The following is a 21444-nucleotide window of genomic DNA, read 5'->3' on the forward strand; positions in this document are numbered from 1 at the left end:
TTTAGGCACTGCCTATCCAACTGGAACAGCCTTTAGACTTTTTAACAGATGGACGACGCATAGGCAGTCCGTTATTTTTAATAAGCTTTTGCTATTGTTTTGGGTGTACCAATGTGGCGGCAAGCTCCGCCTACTGACTTCAGCCCACACAATGGGCCAGATAGGCTCATGCCGTCTCCTCCTGTTCCTTTCCAACTTTCTTGGCGACAAACAAGAGACACCAGACGCATGGCCCAGGACAGCAGCGGGTTCGAGGGGCGGTGCTGCTAGGTTGGTGCGTCACGAAGTGGGCGGGCAGAGCAGCAGTGACGCAACGGGCGGGAAAAAGATGGCGGTAGTGTGGGTTGATTTGTGCTCTTTGCAGCGCGTCGCCCGTGGGCTGTCATGGTGAGCCCGAGCCGCGTCCAACCCCAGCAGCAGGAGGAAGAGGTCGGAGCGCGGGGCCCGGCAACTGGAGGGGAGTCGGGCATGGAACTGGAGCGGCTGGGAGGCGGCAGGACAGCGCCCTCCCCCTGCTCCCGGCAGGCTTGGAGCCGTGATAACCCGGGCTTTGAGCCCGAAGAGGACGAGGAGGTGATGGAGGAAGAGGAGGAAAGCGGCGGTGGCGGGACTGTGGTGGAGATGGACGTGGAGTGCAGGCCAGGCCGCCGCACCGTATCCCTCGCTTCCTCCTGCAGCAGCAATGGAGGAGGAGGAGGGGTGGGAGCGGGCCGGCGGCGGCACGGAGGTGAGGAGGGGGCGCGGGGCCCTGTGCGTCCCAGCCCTGGGCGGCAGAGCCACCGAGCCTCCGGCGCCAAGAGGATCCTGCACCTGTTGCGAGGTGAGATTAACCCCGGGAGAGCCTCGCTATAAGGTTAGGGTAGAAGCGAGGTTTGACACGGGGGTCGTGTGGAGAGGGGGTTCTCCGCCCTGGACTGTTTGCAGGCTGATCTGTCAGTGGTACTATACGGGGGGGGGGGGGGGGGGGGTGTGGTTAAGTCATTAATTGAAAAAAGTGTCAAACTTTTAAAGAAACAATTGATGGTACAATGTGGGGTTAATGATCCAGACCTATGAACGTTGGTGATGTATAGAGGGGCAGTGCAAGTAGAATTTATAACTTTTTTATTGCTTTCTAGTTCAGTGCGTACCATTTTTAAGTTAAAGGAGTTGAGTAAAACGCAGTAATAAAAGAAAAATGATAAAATCCAGACAGTGCAACTGAAAAGAACTTCAAGACTGAAAAAAAATGGGAGAGTACACGTGATTTCAAGGTCTTTGTAATTTACATCTGGGGATTCCAGTGTTGACAACATTGCATACAGTACAGGTTTAAACTAAAAGTTTAAAGGCTCCTTTTCAAAGCCCATGGAAGGCTAAATGCTTTGAAAATGAGCCCATAAGAGGCATATTTTCAAAGCGCTTAGCCTTCCAAAGTTCCATAGGTTTCTATGGAACTTTGGAACATAGTAACATAGTAGATGACAGCAGAAAAAGACCTGCACGGTCCATCTAGTCTGCCCACGATAAACTCATATGTGTATACCTTAGCTTGATTTGTACCTGTCTTTTTCAGGGCACAGACCGTATAAGTCTGTCCAGCAGTATTTCCCGCCACCCAACCACCAGTCCCGCCTCCCATCACCGGCTCTGGCACAGACCCCCGTATAAGTCTGCCCTCCCCTATCCTATCCTCTCAACCACCAACCCCTCTTCCCCCCGCCACCCAATTTCAGCTAAGCTTCTGTGGATCCATTCCTAAGGCTAAGTGCTTTGAAAATATGCCCGTAAGTAACTTTGTAAGTCTGCTTTGAAAATGGGCACCTTAACCTTTTGATAGTGTAATGTAAGCCATGATTTCTTTGACATTAGTAATGTCTTTTTTGTTGTAATCTGACAGTACTTTTTAATAGTTATGTATTTTCTGTTAGCTAAACCACAACAGTGGGGTATGGAAACATTATTTCGCCAGAAAATTCATTAAGAGGATTTCCACTAAACAAAAAATGACTTATTGCAGGAAGGAAAAAGGCCTCAAAGAGCTCCTAGATACCTTTTAAATCTACCAGAGTTAGAACAGATCTTTATGATCTTATCTTCATCACTGGCCAAAAAACCTTCAAAAATTGACAGCTTCCCATCATTTACATATTTTAGATCTTTTCTTGAAATTTAATGTGCTTACAATATTATTTAAATATTGCTACTTTGCACTCAGCATATGTACCAACACTTATATTTAAAGTCGGTACTGGTCCAGGGGTCTCATTGCCAGATCGAGTGCTCTGCCATGCTTTCTTCGCCCTCCAAACCCGAGCCGACGATGGCCAGCGTTTCGCACTGCTGCTTCAGGGTCTCGGTGGCGGGGCTGTTCTGCAGACAAATCAAAAACACATGCCATTACAAAAAAATATCTCTGAACTTCTCATTTCATACGTATCTAAGCGCTAACGTTCACAGTACTTGAAGCGGCCACAACTCCTCTTCGCAAGGTTCCCCTCGACACCTGATCAAGCGCACTAGATCTGTGTGATATAGCTATTGTGACATCAGACGCTGTCTGCAAATCTGCCAATAGGCAACTCAGAAAAAATGACACCACTCTACGCGGAGTTTAAACCATGTGGTTCCAGTGCACCTAATTTAAATATCCATTTTCTGTTAGCTAAGCAGATGATATGTTATTACTTTTCAATATAATCATAGTTTTAATGCAGTTTTGATATGCAGTGCCTCTCATTCAAATATTTTTTGTATTTAAGGACAATTTTAATTCCGAGTATTTATTACTATGTAAAATGAAAATACTCTTTAGAGTGTCATTTGGGCTCATTTTCAAAAGAGAAAAAAGTCCAAAAAGTGGCATAAATCTGTATTTGGATGTTTTTCTCACAAAAATGTCCAAGTAGGCATTTTCAAAACCAATTTTTAGACATTTTTCTATTAAGTCCGTCAAGTGCATTCAGATCACAAGGGGGCGTGTTAAGGGTGGGATTTGGACGTTCCTAACACTTAAGACGTTTTTCAGCCATAATGGAACAGAGCAAAACCGTCCAAGACTAACAGTAAGATGTTTTGAGGTAGACCTATTTTTATAACAAGGCACAAAAAGGTGCCCTGAATGACCACTGGAGGGAATCAGAGGTGACTTCCCCTTACTCCCCCAGTGGTCACTAACTCCCACCCCCCAAAAACGTGATTAAAAACCTTACTTGCCAACCTCAGATCTTATACTCAGGTCCATTATGCAGGTCCCTGGAATAGTTTAGTGGTGGGTGCAGTGCACACTGCAGACAGGTGGACCCAGGCCCATACCTACCCCTACCTGTTACACTTGTAGAGTAAACTGTGAGCCTCTCCAAACCTCACCAGAAACCCACTGTACCCACATGCCCCCTTCACCCATAAGGGATCTGGTAGTGGTGTACACTTGGGGGTAGTGGGTTTTGGGAGGGCTCAGCAGACAAAATAAGGGAGCAGTGGTGAGATGTGTACCTGGGTGCATTTTATGAAGTCCACTGCAGTGCCCCCTAGGGTGCCCTATTGCTTTCCTGGGATGGCAGGGGGAGCAGTCTACTAAAAATGCTGGCTCCTCCTACATCCCAATGGCTTGATTTTGTGTGTTTTGCACTTGGACGTTTTTTGTTTGAAAATGAACCAAAAAAACGAAATGTCCAAATCACAAAACCTATTTTCGAAAACAAGAGAGACGTTTTTCTTTTTTGAAAATGACCTTCTTTCTTCAGATTTTCAAAGTCAGACTTAAACATCATATCGAAAATGCCCTTCTTTGTATCTGTACTTTTCAGCTGTTGGGGGTGCCATGCAACTGAAGCAGTAATATTTACTTTGAGGCCTGTCTACCACAGTATGTAGCTGCTACTGCAAGCATTAATATACATTAAAGCACAGTAAAATTAACATTAAGAGCAAAAAGGTGTGAAGTGCCAAGATACAAAGCTTATATTATTAATTTGCATTTGGCTCACGCCTTTCTAAGTTGTAGCTTAAGGTGGGTTACTTTTCTATGCACTAATAGGTAATGGATGTAATGAGTATTTGTATATAACTTAATATAGATCCCTTAATGCAAAATATCTTCAGTGAGGTGTAGTTAATTTTTATGTACTTGATTTTTGTAAAAGCACATGTGAAAACAGTTGTTAATCCATTTTAGTACAGCAGTTTCCTTGGTAGTATGGTGGATGAGTTTTGTCTTCTACTGCTGAACAGGAGATGGACTGACAGATTAGTATATGGCCCAATATTCAAAAAGCACTGAGGCCCAGATGCACTAAACCTAAGGAGCCAGCAACGTGGTTTTTATATCAGTTCTAGCCGATTTAATGAGCAAGGAATAAAACGAGACATGCTCAAAAGGATTCTCCGACCTCTTTTTTTCCTATCATGGTAGCAGCTAACAAAAACGAGAAAATCTAACGAGAGGTCTTAGAGCTCTCGGTAATGCCTGGCTGTGGCTGTTGTGAGCTTCAGACTGTCTGGTGCTGGTGCAAGGAAGCTGATCTGCCGGTTCTTGCTCCTCCCGATGGCCAGCAGCTTGCAGGTCTAAAAGAGCACTTGATTTTTCCTTTAAAATTAGGCCTGCAGGCAAAGGATGTGGGGGGAACGAACATTGAGATTGAGGAAGTTCAGCCAGCTGTTCTCTGGAGATTCCTGCCCCCAGCCTCTCTTTCTCGGCTCTTTCTCACCTCCTTCCTGTAAGGGAAGCTGCAGTGTGTGATTCAGCTCCCCAGGAATACTTTATGGGCTGGCATGGAGGCTTTGGCTGGAGGAGCGAAGAGAAGACAAAGAAGCCGGGGTGACAGCAGTTTTTCCGTCCGTAACAACATAAGGTATTGCAACAACTGTACCTGCTGCTAGATCCTTGGGACACCAGGAGAAATGGAACAAAACAAAGGCTACCTGCTTTCTTACACGCAGCTTGTATGCGTGTAGGAAAGCCATCTGTAGCATGCGCAAATCAGCCATTCTTAGTGATTGGCTGTTCTGTGCATGCTCAGCTGGCCGATTGGCTCCCCCACCAATCGCATGCAAATAAGCTGATTTGCTTTGGGAATCCCTCTGTATGTTGGCGCCCTGCCTGGTGCATTCTGGGATGCACTGGGTGGGGCTTTCTAGGATGCAACAGAAATGGGGTAGAGAGGGCCCAATGTCAAGAGATCAGTCTCCACACACAAGGGTAAGTTGCTCCAAAAAACTTTTATTTGGACCCAACACGGTCCGTGTTTCGGCTATATTAGCCTTCCTCAGGGGTCAATTGATTGAGATTCAGCGATACATCGACTGAAGGAGCATTTAATAGTCAATTAGTAATGATCACAAAACCTTAACAAGCACTCCATCATTAGGGAGGAATGCAAGAGACCCTCGTTTGTATGCTTTTGCGTGCAATTAGCGATCAGAGCAAACTAGCGTGTTGTTCCATGTGCTGGCCAGCTCTGATCATCGGATGGAAGTAAACATTGACTTTATTGACCTCTAGCCCCCCTGTTTGCTTTTGATGATTTGCCTGCTAGTTTGGTTCATTGTGATAGTCTATTTAGCTGTCCTGGTGTATTTAAGTTTTCTTTTCACGTTCTGGTAAGATTAACAGGCTTATTTTCGAAAGAGAAGGACGCCCATCTTTCGACACAAATCGCAAGATGGGCGTCCTTCTCACAGGGTCGCCCAAATCGGTATAATGGAAAGCCGATTTTGGGCATCCCCAACTGCTCTCCGTCGCGGGAATGACCAAAGTTCCCAGGGGTGTGTCGGAGGCGTAGCGATTGCGGGGTTTGGGCGTGCCTGACATATGGGCATCCTCAACCCATAATGGAAAAAAAAGGACGTCCCTGACGAACACTTGGACGACTTTACCTGGTCCTTTTTTTCTTACAACCAAGCCACAAAAAGGTGCCTGAACTGACCAGATGACCACTGGAGGGAATTGGGGATGACCTCCCCTTACTCCCCCAGTGGTCACTAACCCCCTCCCACCATCCAAAAAAATTTTTAAAAATATTTTTTGCTAGCCTCTATGCCAGCCTCAAATATAATACCCAGCTCCATGACAGCAGTATGTCGATCCCTGGAGCAGTTTTAGTGGGTGCAGTTCACTTCAGGCAGGCGGACCCCCCTTACCTGTTACACTTGTGGTGGTAAATGTGAGCCCTTCAAAACCCACCAGAAACCCACTGTACCCACATCTAGGTGCCCCCCTTCACCCATAAGGGCTATGGTAGTAGTGTGGGGAGTGGGTTTTGGGGTGCTCAGCACTCAAGGTAAGGGGGCTATGTACCTGGGAGCTTTTTCTGAAGTCCACTGCAGTGCCCCCTAGGGTGCCTGGTTGGTGTCCTGGCATGTCAGAGGGACCTAGCATGTCAGAGGAACCAGTGCACTATGAATGCTGGCTCCTTCCATGACCAAATGGCTTGCATTTGGTCGTTTCTGAGATGAGCATCCTTAGTTTCCATTATCGCCGAAAATCAGAAACGACCAAGTCTAGGGACGACCTAAATGTCAAGATTTGGGCGTCCCTGACCGTATTATTGAAATGAAAGGTGGACGCCCATCTTGTTTCAATAATACGAGTTTCCCTGCCCCTTCGCCGGGACGTCCTCAGGAAAACTTGGGCGCCCCTTTCGATTATGCCCCTCTCTGTGTCTTTGAGTTACCTCAGAAAGGAGGTTATCAAATTTTAATAAATAAAACTCAGAGGTTTACATTTTTTTAGTGTACTAGCACTGGTTATACTCATATGGGCAGTGTACCAGTTTTAGGATACAAAACAGAGGCCCCTGTTTATTAAGCCGCGCTGTAGGCGCACTAGTGTTTTTAGCGTGGTCTAATGCTAGAGACACCCATCTATTCCTATGGGTGTCTCTAGCATTAGGACGCTTAAAACATTAGTGCACCTTAGTAAAAAGGCCCCTGGGTGTGTTAACCCTTGGCTATCAAGAAATTGGTTGAGTTTTTTTCCCTAGCAATTCACTGCAAGGAGCTTTTCAATGATGGCAGCCTCTATAATTAGCTGTGTTGAAAGGGTTTTGAGTGGTTGTGCAGCACTGTGATTGAACTGATGTACAGTATATCTGCAGGTGGTAAAGTACTTTGATGAAGAGATTTATCTTGATAGTATTGCAGTTTTGCATTAGGGCTTTAATACTCTTTGTTCTTTGGCTTTTGGGGTGCACTCGACAAACTATATGGAAAGGATTGATCAGTCATTCGAAGAAAACTGGCAGTGAATAATTTTTTATTATTATTATTATTATTATTATGTGGTTATGATGTACATAGTTCTGAATGTCTGCATCAGGTATTGCAGCTTAGATGGATTTCAGTTTGACTGTCTTCCCTCCTTTCTTGGGTTCAGGCTAATCTCCTCTTTGGTGTATTCAAGCCCTAACTTTCATGTTGGCCTGATTCACAAGACTGGCCCAAAGGCCGCAAAGTTTCAAACTGAAAAAAAAAAGTAATAAAAAAAGTTCACACCATCTCAACTTGCAGGGCTACCTTAGTGTACAATAGCAGTGTTCTGCCTGCCTGCATTTCTTTGTGGTGAGTAATATACTAACGGCTAGGTTTTGGCATTGCTCTGTTTCCATGTATTACAGCACTACTTGGCATCTTAGCCTTATTGTGCAGCAGTCAGCATGATGTAAAGAAGTCAGGAAAGTAAATCTTTTTTTTTTTTTTTTTTGTATTTTTTAATAGGTATACTATCGTCCTTTGGATAGGGAATTCAAGGCATATCCAGAGTCTCTGGACAAGTTTCTTTTAAGCTGCTTGACTGCCCTTGCACAGCTCCTGTGTTTTATCTTTATTTTTGCTGTTCTCTGTTAGTTTAGGCCAATTTTTAGGGACATGATGACTGTGATGCAAGTGGAGGGCCTTGATTCAGGAGTTTTCCCAGTGTCCTTCCTCCTGGATTGAATGGTAAAACGAATGAAATATTAAACATAAATGATAAAACTAGTCATTTTATTAGGCCTTGACAAATGTTTACTGAACATAAACATCTAGAAGGCAGCCCAAAAACATGAGCCAGTGGCTGAAACCTCTTCTATTTCTTTTTCACCCCACACCCAGCCTTATCCCCATTAAAATTCAGGGGTGGGAGTAAACACATCTGAGATCAAAGTAACACCTTAGAAACTGTTTTTTGTTTTTTTTTAAGGCTCTGTTCCCATTGTGTGTCTGTAGCCAACAAAAGTTTAGTAAATCCATCCCTCATGGTACAACTGCCAGAAACCAGCAGTCTTCCTTCTGGAAGAATGGTGTTAGCTGTGTGGTATCACCCACTTGATAGATGACAAAAAGAGGTTATTATCTGTTTTCACATTTCACCAAGGCATGGGTCCCCATCTCTCTCTCTCTCCCAGTCAGGCTCTCCATATCCTTGCCTTCCCCAACCTCCTTCCGGCAGCAGAACGACAAAACATTTAGGGTTAAGAAATCCAAGGTGCCATGGTGACCTGGCTTTTGGAATATATTGAGACGTGATCTTTAGATATAACTAAGTTCATTTCTGCAATTGGTGTAGAAGTGACTGTACTGCAGAAGTGTCTTTCTGAGTCAATGGGACAGTATTATGATCAGAACATGCCCTAGCCTGTCTAAGCATTTGGTTTTAGTGAACAGCTTGTGACTGCATTCCACAAAACCACGTTATAGGCCTTCCCTGGGCTCCAACTATGATAGCCATTTGGCTTCTATTCAGTAGCTACAAATAACCTTTAGCTTGTTCATTCATAGTTTTGTATACATTAGCTGTATGTAAAGCCTGTTTGAAGTAGCTAGTTGCCATGTATAAGGTGCCTGAGGTTTAGTTCTTTTGTCCCTATATTTTTATTCAAGTAGTATATTTAAATGTGTGCATTGTACATTTTATTGCCTTTATTTGTCTTGTTTTTACTTTGAAATTTTTTTTGTAGTTCATTTTTTATAACAGAAACATGGAGACACAAGCATGGGTATGCAATAAATATCAATATCAGCATTCTTATTCCTTTTGTCTTGAATTTTAGTTAAATAACACAGCATATCAATCCAGTATACAACTTCTCTCCTTGGTGTTTCTTGTTTCTGTCCTGTTCTTGTTTCTATGCTTTACCTGCTAAATGTTGCATACATTTTGCCTTGAATGAGAATTCTATTCCCCCCCCCCCCACACACACACATACACTGTTACCTGCTTCTGATGCTCAAACTCTCTTCTATGAGCAAGATGGCCGCAGAGCAGGCAGCTCTGTGGCGCGCTCCTGGACCCTGGTGGGTCTGACTCACAGCTGCAGATAGGCGCCCTGATCGAGGGCAGTCGATGGCCGGAGACCCGGTGGGAAGGCAGCGACCCAAGTCACCTCACAGGCAGAGTCGGGAGGACACGCAGGACCAGGTCTTAGCCTGGTCATCTAAGCTAGGTGCTGTAACCTTACCTGGCAGCCCCTGGCCATGTTGCAAGAGGAGGCCTACCAGCAAAGTGGAACTGCCAGCCAGATGTAAACTTGGACGATACCGGTTGCCGGTGCCAGGGAGATGGAAGTCAACGCACACTCGCAGCGAGGAAGAGATCCCTCCGACTGCCGTAGACGGCCTAGGTGATTCACGCGAGACGGCCAGCCAGCAAGCACCGTTGCCCAGGCTGGGCAATACCGGAGGACTCGAAGTTGAGGAGAGGAAAATCAGCACCTCCATAGCAAGGTTAAGGTCTGCAGACAGCTCCGGTGAGGCAAGCGCCACAAGGTAAGTGCTGTAAACTCCAAGGTTGAACCCAAGAACGAGTCTCCAACATCAGCTCCCGGGGAGCTGGAACACAAAGTGTCGCGACTCCCAGCCGCTCTCCATGCAGCTACTGTGGAAGAACACTATTCTCTCGGGAGTAAACGAGGGCCACTCACGACTGCTTTTGAGCAAACACTGATCCCTGGGAGCGATGTGGGCCACTTGGAGACAGTTTGGGGAGAACTACTAAGCAGCTGAGGCGTGCGAGTTCTTCAGCGAAGCAGGTGAGCCACACATGGTGAGTGGAGAGAGCGGGCCGAGTTGCTGACGGACCCAATTCCGACCCGACTTACCAGTCGGACTGGTGCACCACGGCATGAGGGCGCACCAGTTGGACAGAGAGAACGAGCCTCAGGTCAGCGTCTAAAATCAAACCAGTGCAGGACCAAGAAGAGCAGAGGCGCAAAGCATGCACTACGGGTTCCCACTGAAGCAGACGGGAAGAGACCACATAGATCCGACACGACCTGCAGCGGGGAAAAAAGATGGAGAGGCTCATGGAGTGGAGAAGAGATGGCGAGACCACTGCTCCAAGTCATCATCCATCATTTTGTTAGCATGGTAAAGATCTGCCTCATTGACCACAGTTTGCACCCTTAGATATTTGATAACCGTTTTACCCAACAAAAGGAGAAGTTTACTTTTATTATAGACTCCACCCCCACCCCAACTGTCAATATCTCAGATTGACATGTTCACCGTGACCCCCACCAACATGTTATATTCCTTCAGTTCCCGATCAATGTAGGCAGTGACCTACTGACCACGAACAAGATATCATTGGCAGATATCCTTTAGTCTACGCCTTCCACCTCTATAGGGTATCTTTGTTTGATCCACTTATTATATGAGAGGCTCATTGTTTGTGAAAACATATTAAGCTTACTGATGTTGAAGGCTAAGGACCCCTGTCACAGACACTCACCAAAACACAGCTGTGTCAGGTCATCAAACTATTAAGTATGGCTCTAGTGACCTCTTTATTCATTTGGCCGTCTCTGCTTTTTTCAGATTACTGTCTTCTGTGGAATGCTTTTGTTCTCCTCCTTTTTCTCTTCAGAGAGCCATCTAAGCCAGGTAATATCCAATTTGAGAAATCAAATAGCCTCTCACCTATCTCCTGCCCTGTTCGTTTTCCTCAGTGTTGTATATTTTAGATAGCTCTTCATATCTTCTTTGGTCACCCAAGTCCTAGCATTGTACAGATTTTGATAGAAGTTAAGAAAGCCCTGTCTGATTATTTATTTGTTTATTTATTATCTCATTTATACCCCACTTTTTCCCAACTGTATGATGCAAGTTGTCATAAATCTTCCCCTGCTGATCCCTAATGGAGCATATCTGGGCTGCGTTACTCGTTTTCATCCATTTGAAAGCAAGTAGCCTCCCTGCCTTATTCACATGTTCAAAAAACACCTAGGTCAGACCAATGGTCTGGCTAGCCCAGTATCCTGCTTCCAACAGTGGCAAATCCAGGTGATAAGTACCTGTCAGAAATCCAGTTAGTAGCAACATTCCATGCTACCAATCGTGGGGCAAGTAGCGGCTTCCCCCATGTCCATCTCAATAACAGATTATGGACTTTTCCTCCAGGAACTTGTCCAGACCTTTTTTAATCCTAGATACGCTGGCTGCTGTTACATCCTCCAGCAGCCAGTTCCAGAGCTTAACTATTTTTTGAGTGAAAAAATATTTCCTCCTATTTGTTTAAAAAGTATTTTCACGTAATTTCATCGTGTCCCATGGTCTTTGTACTTTTTGAATGAGTGAAAAATTTACCCGTTCCACACTGCGCAGGATTTTATAGACCTTGATCATATCCCCCACTTGGCAGAAGATTTCAGCGTATTGTCTACATTCATACCTAGATCTTTTTCTTGAGTGCTGACTTCTAAGGTGGACCCTAGCATCAGGTAGCTATGATTTGGATTATTCTTCCCAATGTGCATCATTTTGCATTTGTCCACATTAAATTTCATCTGCCATTTGGATGCCCAGTCTTCCATTTTCCTAAGCATGATGGAAACTAGTTTCCTCTATGTGTAAGGCCTTTAATTTTGCCCTTTCCCTATATAATTGGATCTGGGTGGATCAGAGTAGTGTCATATCCCTCTCTTCTAGCTTTGTTATACACTTATTTATTTATTCATTTATTTATTTATTTATTTATTTATTTTATTTTATTTATAGCCCGCCTTTATCCAAAGTGGGTGACAGGTTAACATACATAAGAACTTACATGGAAACATAGACAATCACAAGCTCAGATTCAGCACAATTCAATCATTGTTCAGGATAAGCCTTTACAAAATAATGGGTCTTCAAATACTGTTTAAATTGTTGAAAGTTTTTACAAGTTGATAAGTATCCTGACAAAGTGTTCCATAGTGATGGGCCAGCAAAGCTCGTGATGTTTTCTTTAGATAATGGTATAATTGTATAGCTCCTCTACTTTCTGCAAATTTTTTTTCTCTCCCAAAGTGAGAAGATGATTCTGTACAACAGCTTTAAAACCATCCCATAGTACCACAACAGTGACCGGTCTACTGTTGTTGACCTCAAAGTAGCTTTTAAAATCATCTTTTGTTGTGTGGCAATAGCTTCATCTAGGAGACTCATTGATTTGCCAAAATTTCTTCCTCCTTTCCTCTTCCCACACAGCTAATTTAACCCGTGCCAGAGTGTGGTCGGACCATGTAATGGCCTTGGTGCCAACAACCTTGTTACCCGAGGGAAAATACTTCATCTATCAAAACATAATCAATCCTAGAATAAGAACCATGTGGTGGTAGGTAGTAAATGTGAACTCTAGCCCAGGAGTGCAAGACTCTCCAAATATCCCCAACATATTTCTCTAAGAAGAATATTTACATAGCATCAAAAGTACACAGGACTTAGCTGTGTACTTTTGATGCTTTGTAAATAACTGGTGGTCAAAAAAATGGCATAAAGTCTGGATTATCCAACCTAATTGGGACCGACCCGTTTTCGGATAAATGAAAATTTGGATAATACGGAAGACAATGGCAATCCCTCAAGCAATGTAGAAACTAAGGCAGTAAAAGCAAGGTCCCGGCTTACAACGGTGGTAAAAGTAGGGTCCCATGTTCAGAAAATGGAAAGGGAAGCCTTGTGTCATCACCGGGGGGGGTCTGTTGGATATGCCAGATAGATCAGCGAAGGTTGAATAATCAAGACTGTAGTATATTTCATTGTTTAGTTGCTATAAAGCAGGACTTGCTGTGAAACTTGCCACATGTGCGTTCCATTTATAAATTGTTGTAAGACTCCATTGCACACCATTGCACAACAGTTTAAGCCATTCTATGTTTCACTGTGGACTTAATTTGCTACCCTTAAATAAGATGATCTAACTATATCTCTGCAGATGAAAAAGAAACTCGTGGTCTATCTGTGGCTTCAAATGTTATGTTCTGGGAACTTTCGAATACTGATCTTGTCAGATATTGGGTACAGTTGGAGTGTTTGCATAATTTTTGTGGTATTCTCTGATTTCAGTCCTAAATACAGTATGCTGATTGTGTACAAAAATCCATGCTAAGATTAACAGGGGTTGCATGTACCTCTTTAGAGATAATAATGGTCATGGCAATTAATGCATGCACTAACCCATATTAATGATAACACAGGTGATCACACTTAGTGATTTAGCTTCTATTATTTTCTTCATATTTACAGGTCTGTGGGGTACGAGCCTCATGGAGGACGGCATCACTAGCAGAGAAAAGTATCTGAAGAGTGTTCTGCGAGAACTGATCACCTATCTTATTTTTCTTGTACTCTTATGTATCTGTAAGTATCTTTCTTTGTACAAGGGGGAAAAATTCTTTGGCAGTTTCCTATTACCAGTGCAGATGGTAAATAAACATTTCATATTGGAAACCGTTTTAATATTTCTTATTTCTTCTTTAATAATGATGTGAGATCAGATGGAGGATGTTGACTTTCTTCCCAGTATCTAAAACAGTGATGATTGAAGGGTCAAGCTTTTGCTTTTTCCAGGAGAGTCTCGAACCTTCAGTGCCTTTTAAGCATCAAACAGACTGGAGCCAGCATGGACAGTACAAGGGGAGAATGATTGCAGATGGGGTAGAAACAGCAACCCCAGATTGTTGTTTTCACAGTGGTGATATTTTGTGGGATAATTCTTCATGTTCCCCTATGTTTCACTTTACACCTCCAATTTATTTTTTAAATGTTACAGAATTAAATGGCATTTAAGGTCTCTCAAAGTTGAAAATATAACATTTGAAGGCCTCACTGATTGTCTCAGATAGTGGCAATTGAGCTCCATTGTTTAAATTTTGCCTTGATGAGCCTCTACTAGAGAATGACATGGGGACGGGGCAGGGATGGGGACAGAACCCCTTGAGGACAGGGACAAATTTTGTCCTCGTGTCATTTTCTACTTGAAGCCTGTTAATGAACTGTACTGTTATTTATATTTGAGTGATGCAGACCACAATATTTTGATTTTTTTGGAAAAACAAGCAAATATGCTGGCCACAACTAACAAAATTTCCATGGGGGATCCTGAACTTTCTTTCTACCAGCACATCTTCTAACAAGACATCTTCTGTTGCTACAAGGACTGTGGAAGACATGAATCCCAAGATTGTTGATGACATTCATCCACAGATTTAAAAATCATAACAGTGCTTCATAGGGCATATTTCTCCCCAGCTAGGGCATTCAGAACTTTATACCCCTGGACATTTTAACAGGGTAGATTAGGATTCCTTGGGGTTGGAAGAATAGTGTGTATAGATTGGGCATTATCCCATTGAAACATAGAAGTATTGAAAATGATGGCAGGTAAAGACCATATGGCCTTTCTATTCTGGTCATTCATACCAACTACTAATCTTGATCTCCTAAAGAAGAGGATGGATAGTCATCTGTGATTGTCCCATGCTTTCTTGAATTCAGATACAGTAGTCTCCACCTCTGTTGGGAGGCTGTTCCATGTGTTCACCACCCTCTCCATAAAGAAATATTTCCTTAGATTACTCCTGAATTACCCCTTTCACCTTCCTACTATTCCCCTTCCTTTAAGAGTTTCCTTTCAGTTTTGTGTTTTAATATTTAAATGTTTCTCTCATATCTCCCTCTCTTGCTTTTCTTCCAAAGTGTACCTATTGAGATCTTTAATTCTGTTCCCATATTCTTTGATGAAGAACGTTTTTAGAGCTGCCCTCTGGACAGACTCCGGCTGCTAATGCAGGACTTCTTAAATCTGTTCTGGGAACCCCACAGCTGGTTGGGATCTCCACAATAAATATACATGAGAGAAACCTGCATACATTTGAGACCCATCATATCCAAATTTACCTCATGCCTATTCTGAAAACCTGACTGGCTGGGGAGCCCCCAGGACAGGTTTGAGAAGCCCAGTTTGCAAAGTCATTGAAAGGCTGACAGTATTTGTCAGCCTTTCAGTGACTTTGCAAAATGAATTTCCTTTTGAGTTGTGAGAGCAGTAGCAACCATACATCAGAATGGCATCATATCATTATTAATAGTTTCCTAACCCTAATTCTTGGTATATTTTAACCTTAAATCTAAATGCACATAACAGAATGAACTACCCGTTGTGCCTTAAATCAACTGTTGGGCTGTCTCCTCTTGGCTCAATTGTAGAAGAGTGGGGAGAGAGCAAGGGAGAATGTTTTTGTTTGTTTTTCCTCCTCTGTATGGGTCTACTGTTGCTCCCCTGCAGAGTTTTACTGCTCTTGGCAGTTGTAAGTATTAACAGAGCAGCCATCTGGTTAACCTGACGTGAATTTGCAGGAACAGATTTGTATTCACTGACAGGCCTATAAAGGCTAATTCTGATGTTGAATTTTTGTTAGCTGATATATGATACCATATTATGATATACTGTAAAATATTATATGTTAATTATAATGGAATAGCACAGTCAAGCCGTTATATTTGGGGTTTCTGGGACTTGATTAATTCTCCAAATTGTCAGAGTTTAATTTTTGTTGTAGTCTTCTGCATTTAAATATAAGAACTTTTGTTTCACATACAGGTGGCCGACAAAGAGTGGGCAGTTTTGATATAAATCAGATTTTTCATGTATGCAACTTAAAAAGACAGACACACTGGAAATGTTCAAGGTGCACATACAGAACATGTATCAGTGATGGTACATGGGAGGTGTGTGTGTCTGTGTGGTCAGTGGGATTTACATCCGTCATACATCTGATCTCACAAGCCAGTTCACTTGGCATTGGTGTGTAGAGGGGAGGGGTGAGGATTATTCTTAAAAATTAGAATTTCTAAACAAGGGAGAGAAGAGTTGTAGAAATATCAGTCCCAAATTTTAAAAATACTGGTGATGATAAAATGGAGATAAACTTTAAGGAGATGCTGGCAGTGTGGGAGGAAGTAGGTAAAGTAAGAGGAACAGTGGACTGAATAAACAGTGCTATAGAGCATGGCTTGACAATCCCCAGGTCACTATGGGACTAAGAACTGGCACCTAAGGTTTCAGTGGGCCCATGGGTAGTGGCATTGGCAGCTTTGGAACCGCAAAAAATGTCTCTTTGGGAAGCAGCCTCAGGAGCTTGTTCGCAGTGGCACAAGCAGCCCACACAGAGCAACACCAATAGAATAGCAGCAGGGGGTGAACAGTGCCTCCCCCTATTTAATGCAGCATTTCTCCCTGTGTCTTCCGCTCTCCTTCCCCCTCTCCCCTGGTCTGCCTTATACTGCTCCTTCTAGGAGATTCCCAGCAGCAGTAACAATTAAGACAGTTCCTGTGGCCTGCTTGGAGACTGTCTTCTACCACGACCTGTCCCTCTGACACAACCTCCTGTTTACATGGAGGCAGGATGTGGCAGAAGAGAGGCTCCAAGCAGGCCGCAGGCACAGTCTGTGAATTGCTGCCACTGCCAGTGACCTCCTAGAAGATGCAGTTTAAGGTAGATATTGGACCCCAGGGTGAAGGAGAATTAAGAAAGAAATGATAGACTGGGAAGAAGCTACTTCTTGATGTAGAGGGATGGAAATGAGGCATTGAAAATGTCTGCACCTCCAAGAGGAAGGCATGGAATGTAAGAGGTTATGAGAGGCTGCCGTTGGAGGTGGGAATGAGGGATTGTGAGAAGCTACCATTTGGTAGTGGGATGGGTGGGAATGGGGTTTAGAGAGATTAATGCTTGGGGTGAGGGGTTAAGAGAGGCTAGGGTTTTTGGGGTGAGGGGATTGAGAGAGACTATTGCTGGAAGGGTTGTGATGTCATAGTTGCTGCCAGGGTGGGCAATGGATATGCTACAGATGTGATTGTGGGAGCAGATGGATGAATGATTGGGGAGAGGCTGAGTCTGACGAGGGGGGGATGGACTATTGGGGAGATTCTGAGGCTGCTTGGGGGGGCAGGTGGGTTGGTTGATGAATGCAGCTACAGCCACAACCTGAGCCTCAACCATTGCCCTACACTTCAGCAACCATAGCCTAAAGCTTCTCTTTTTCATTAGACACACTGCAGCTAGAGGGACAGGATATGGAAAGAGGCTAAGGTTATGGCTGCTGGGACCCGTTTATGTGTAGATTGAAATAGTGGCACTGGTTTCTAGTTTTCAGTGCAGCTGAGGCAGTTTGTATGGATATTCAGCGACACTCAGTGTATTCCCAGATTCTGTAAACAGTGCACAAATTTATGTGCGCTATTCTGAGATATGTGGTAACTAAATTAGTTAAGCCAATTAGCTCCAATAATTGGGCACAAACAATTGGCGTTAATTGGTAATTTGGATTTGCGCTTGCATCTTGCAAAGCACTATTCTATAAAGATCCATGTTCAAATCTTATAGTGTGTGATTCAAAAGGGGGTGTGGCTATAGGAGGGGCATTCACTAAAGAATGCTTGCAGTACTAAAATACCGGGGATCTACATCTTAACTTACTTTCCAGGAATTACACCAGGTTTCAGTTTTGGCTTGGAAATGAGCTCTAACCATTATTCTATAAATGGCATGCAACGGAGTGCTGTTTATAGAATAGCACTCTGTGGATTTTTTTCAATGCCCAAATTTGGGCACTGTTTACTGAATCTAGTCCATAGTGTCACTGAATATTCTGGCCAGCCACACTTAAGCTGGATAGCATGTGTTGCTATCTGGATATAAGCATGGCTGAATATTGATCTCTTGAGTTTGTGAATCCTGCTCATTCTCTTCATATCCAGTCTAAAGCATTATCTTTGAGGCAGCTTTTACATTTTAACCCTTGGTTCTCCTGATCACAGCTTTTTATTTTATTTTTTTTTTTTTTTTTTGAGGTTTTGGCAAGTTTCCTAATGAAACTCACAAAGCCTCTCTTGTCCTGAATGTTGTGTTCCTTGAATAGAGTTACATAAGTACATAAGTATTGCCATACTGGGACAGACCAAAGGTCCATCAAGCCCAGTATCCTGTTTCCAGTAGTGGCCAATCCAGGTCACAGATACCTGGCAAGATCCCAAGCTCTGCATAAAAGAGACTCGTGTAGTATTTATTTATTTATTTATTTATTTTATTGCATTTGTATCCCACATTGCCCCACCTATTTGCAGGCTCAGTGTGGCTTACATAGATTTGTTGACATTATTGTAACAAGATATCAGATACAATTAGTAATGTGTAACTATCAAGGAAGGGAAGAAGGAAGGGAGTGATTAGGATAGTTGTATAAGGTGAGCTTTCATAATTGAGTGGGTTGGTGAGGTGACTTAGATTATAGGTGTTCATTGTAGGCCTTGTTGAAGAAGAATGTTTTCAGAGATTTTCGAAAGATAGTTGTTTCGTTGATTGCTTTCAGGTGTGCGGGTAATGCATTCCATAACTGCGTGCTCTTGTACGAGAAGATAGTGGCATGCATCAGTTTGTACTTCAGTCCTTTGCAGCTGGGGTAGTGCAGGTTGAGAAATTTGCGAGATGATCTTGTGACGTTTGTGGGAGGTAGGTCCACGAGGTTTAGCATGTAGATTGGGGCGTCTGCATGAATGATTTTGTGTACAATCGTGCAGATCTTGAACGCAATGTGTTCCTTAATTGGGAGCCAGTGAAGTTTCTCTCTTGGTGGTTTTGCACTTTCATATTTAGTTTTTCCAAATACGAGTCTGGCGGCCGTATTCTGGGCAGTTTGGAGTTTTTTGATTGTCTGTTCTTTGCATCCGGCGTACAGTGCATTGCAGTAGTCGAGATGACTTACTACCATTGACTGTACCAAGATGTATCTTGGGAAGAAAGGTTTTACTCTTTTAAGTTTCCACATGGTGTAGAACATCTTTTTGGTCGTGTTTTTCACGTGGGTGTCGATGAGGTTTCGATCAATGGTGAGTCCAAGAATTTTCAAGTTTTGTAAGACTGGAAGGGAACAGTATGGTGTGGTTATGGTGTTGAAGTTTTTTGTGTTATGTTGTGAGGTGAGTACAAGGCATTGTGTTTTTTCTGCGTTAAGTTTTAATTGGAATGCATCTGCCCAGGTGTGCATTATTTGGAGGCTTTGGTTGATCTCGTTGGTGATTTCACTTAGATCATGTTTGAATGGAATGTAAATTGTGACATCATCTTCATAAATGTAGGGGTTAAGGTTTTGATTGGCTAGTAGCTTGGCCAGAGGTATCATCATTAGGTTGAATAGTGTTGGTGAGAGAGGGGATCCCTGGGGGACTCCACACTCAGGTATCCATGGTGGTGATCTGTCCTCGTTCGTTGTTACTTGGTATGATCTTGTGGTCAGGAATCCTTTGAACCATTTGAGAACAGTGCCTCCTACTCCGAAGTATTCTAGTATATGTAGTAGTATATCATGGTTAACCATGTCAAAGGCACTGGACATGTCGAATTGCAGGAGGAGGATGTTGTTGCCAGTCGCAATTGCTTGTTTAAATGCGTTCATTGCGGACACTAGTACAGTTTCGGTGCTGTGATTCGTCTGAAAACCTGATTGGGACTCGTGTAGAATTGAGTGTTTATTTAGGTATTCAGTCAATTGTTTCGTCACTATGCCTTCCATGAGTTTGGTCATGAGTGGAATGGATGCTACTGGTCGATAGTTGGTTAGGTCCATTGTGCAGTACAGAAACATTAAAGCAGTGATCCTTCAGTTCAAAATTTAGCCAACATGCATGATCAAAAGAGACCACATGAGAAATAGTTCTGAAAGCATAGGGACATTTTCTATAATATCTTCATCCCTATATATTTTAAAATCTACTTTTGGAGTTTTTAAGAAGTGATTGTTCTGTAGGCAGAAAAAATGAGAAATGACCAAGGAGGAAAAGGAGGCACAGTTGAACACTGCTCTATTTTATTTTTTTCATTCTTGATTTTACATGTTTACAGTGGAAGGGCAATATATATGTTAGATTTAGTTTCTCAAATAATTGCTGGCTGCATTCTAGGAATATGTTTACTACAGAGTTTTGTAGTTTTGTTACATTTTTTTATTTTTGTTTTAAACTGTTAATGTGATAAATATTTTGTAGTTTGAACAATAGATAAATGATTCCAGTCATTACAGGTCTGACTCTGACTAGGTTCTTGAGCTGGCTCCTAAATCCTCAGAGTTTCTCAAGGCCTACTATAGAGTAACTGCAAGAAATCTGTCAGGAAAGTAAATGAAAGGAAACCAGTATGATTCTCCAAAAAGGAAACTGAAAAAATTATGGGCAACCATTTAAAAAAGAAAAACACATCTGATAAAGGTGGGAAATGAGAAGAGCAATCAGGATGTCAGAAGCATAAGAGGAAGAACAGGTAACGCAAAGTGGTGAGATTTTTTTCAGTATATCAGAGGAAGAAGGAAGAACAAGTGAAATTGTTCTTGTTGCAAATTTTGTCTGGTGTTGATAATGACTTTAAAATCATCCAACATACATAATTTAGAAATCTCCCTTTTGTACCTGATGATGAGGAGTTTCTCAGAAGGGATCATTTATTGTTTCACCTTTTGGATGCTGTTTCAATGTATCGGGTTATAAATGAGGCAACACACTCAGCGGGGCATGTTTTGGATTTGGTGTTTTTTGTCTCCAATATTGTTAGCTGGTTTGTTGAGTACAGTTGATACTGTTAGTTGGTCGGACCTTTCGCTTGTATCTTTTGTTTTTAAATAGAGGGAAGAAGAGTTGAGACGCTTCAGGAGAAGTTGGAAATTTGATCTAGTTTTGAAACAATTGATTTATGGGAGGCGTGGGCTTCTAGTTTGCAGTTTGAAAATATGAACTCTGGATGAGATGGTGGGGCTATGAGTGAAGTCTTTGGATAAGGCTTTGGAATTTGTTGTGCCAAAGAAAAGAATTAAGGTTAAGGGCTATTGTCTGTGTTCTTGGAGTACACCTGCAGTTGTGAAAGTTAGATGTGAATTGCGATAGGCAGAAAGAAAATGACATAAATTCAAAGATGATGGTTAAGATTAGGTTGCTTGAATACACTCTGTTGTGTGATGATTTGAGGAATTTGTATTTTCAACAGAAGGTGGCAGGGGCATTGAATAGCCCTAGGGAGCTATATCAAACTGTGAATTTTCTGTTGTATGGTTTCAAGATAAAGAAAAATGTTAAAGAGCCAGGTGCTAGTATGTTTTCGGCTTTTTTGTGTAAGAAGGTGAAGTTGAAAGATGCTGTAGACTTGCAGTATCAGCAAGGGCTTGAGTCCGTTGATGCAACCG

General features: G+C 42.8%; 1 protein-coding gene across 1 annotated transcript in view; it reads left to right on the forward strand.

The window, feature by feature from the left end:
* The first annotated feature begins 280 nt into the window (after positions 1-280).
* The window catches only part of PKD2 (polycystin 2, transient receptor potential cation channel), a 92121-nt gene continuing 70957 nt past the window's right edge, over positions 281-21444 (forward strand). Inside the window, exons 1-2 of the mRNA XM_030190664.1 lie at positions 281-820; positions 13462-13575. Coding sequence (XP_030046524.1) covers positions 385-820; positions 13462-13575 — 550 coding nt within the window. The 5' untranslated portion in view covers positions 281-384. The remainder of the gene's footprint in view (positions 821-13461; positions 13576-21444) is intronic.

This window comes from Microcaecilia unicolor, chromosome 2 (genome assembly GCF_901765095.1).
Source record: "Microcaecilia unicolor chromosome 2, aMicUni1.1, whole genome shotgun sequence".
NCBI lineage: Eukaryota > Metazoa > Chordata > Amphibia > Gymnophiona > Siphonopidae > Microcaecilia > Microcaecilia unicolor.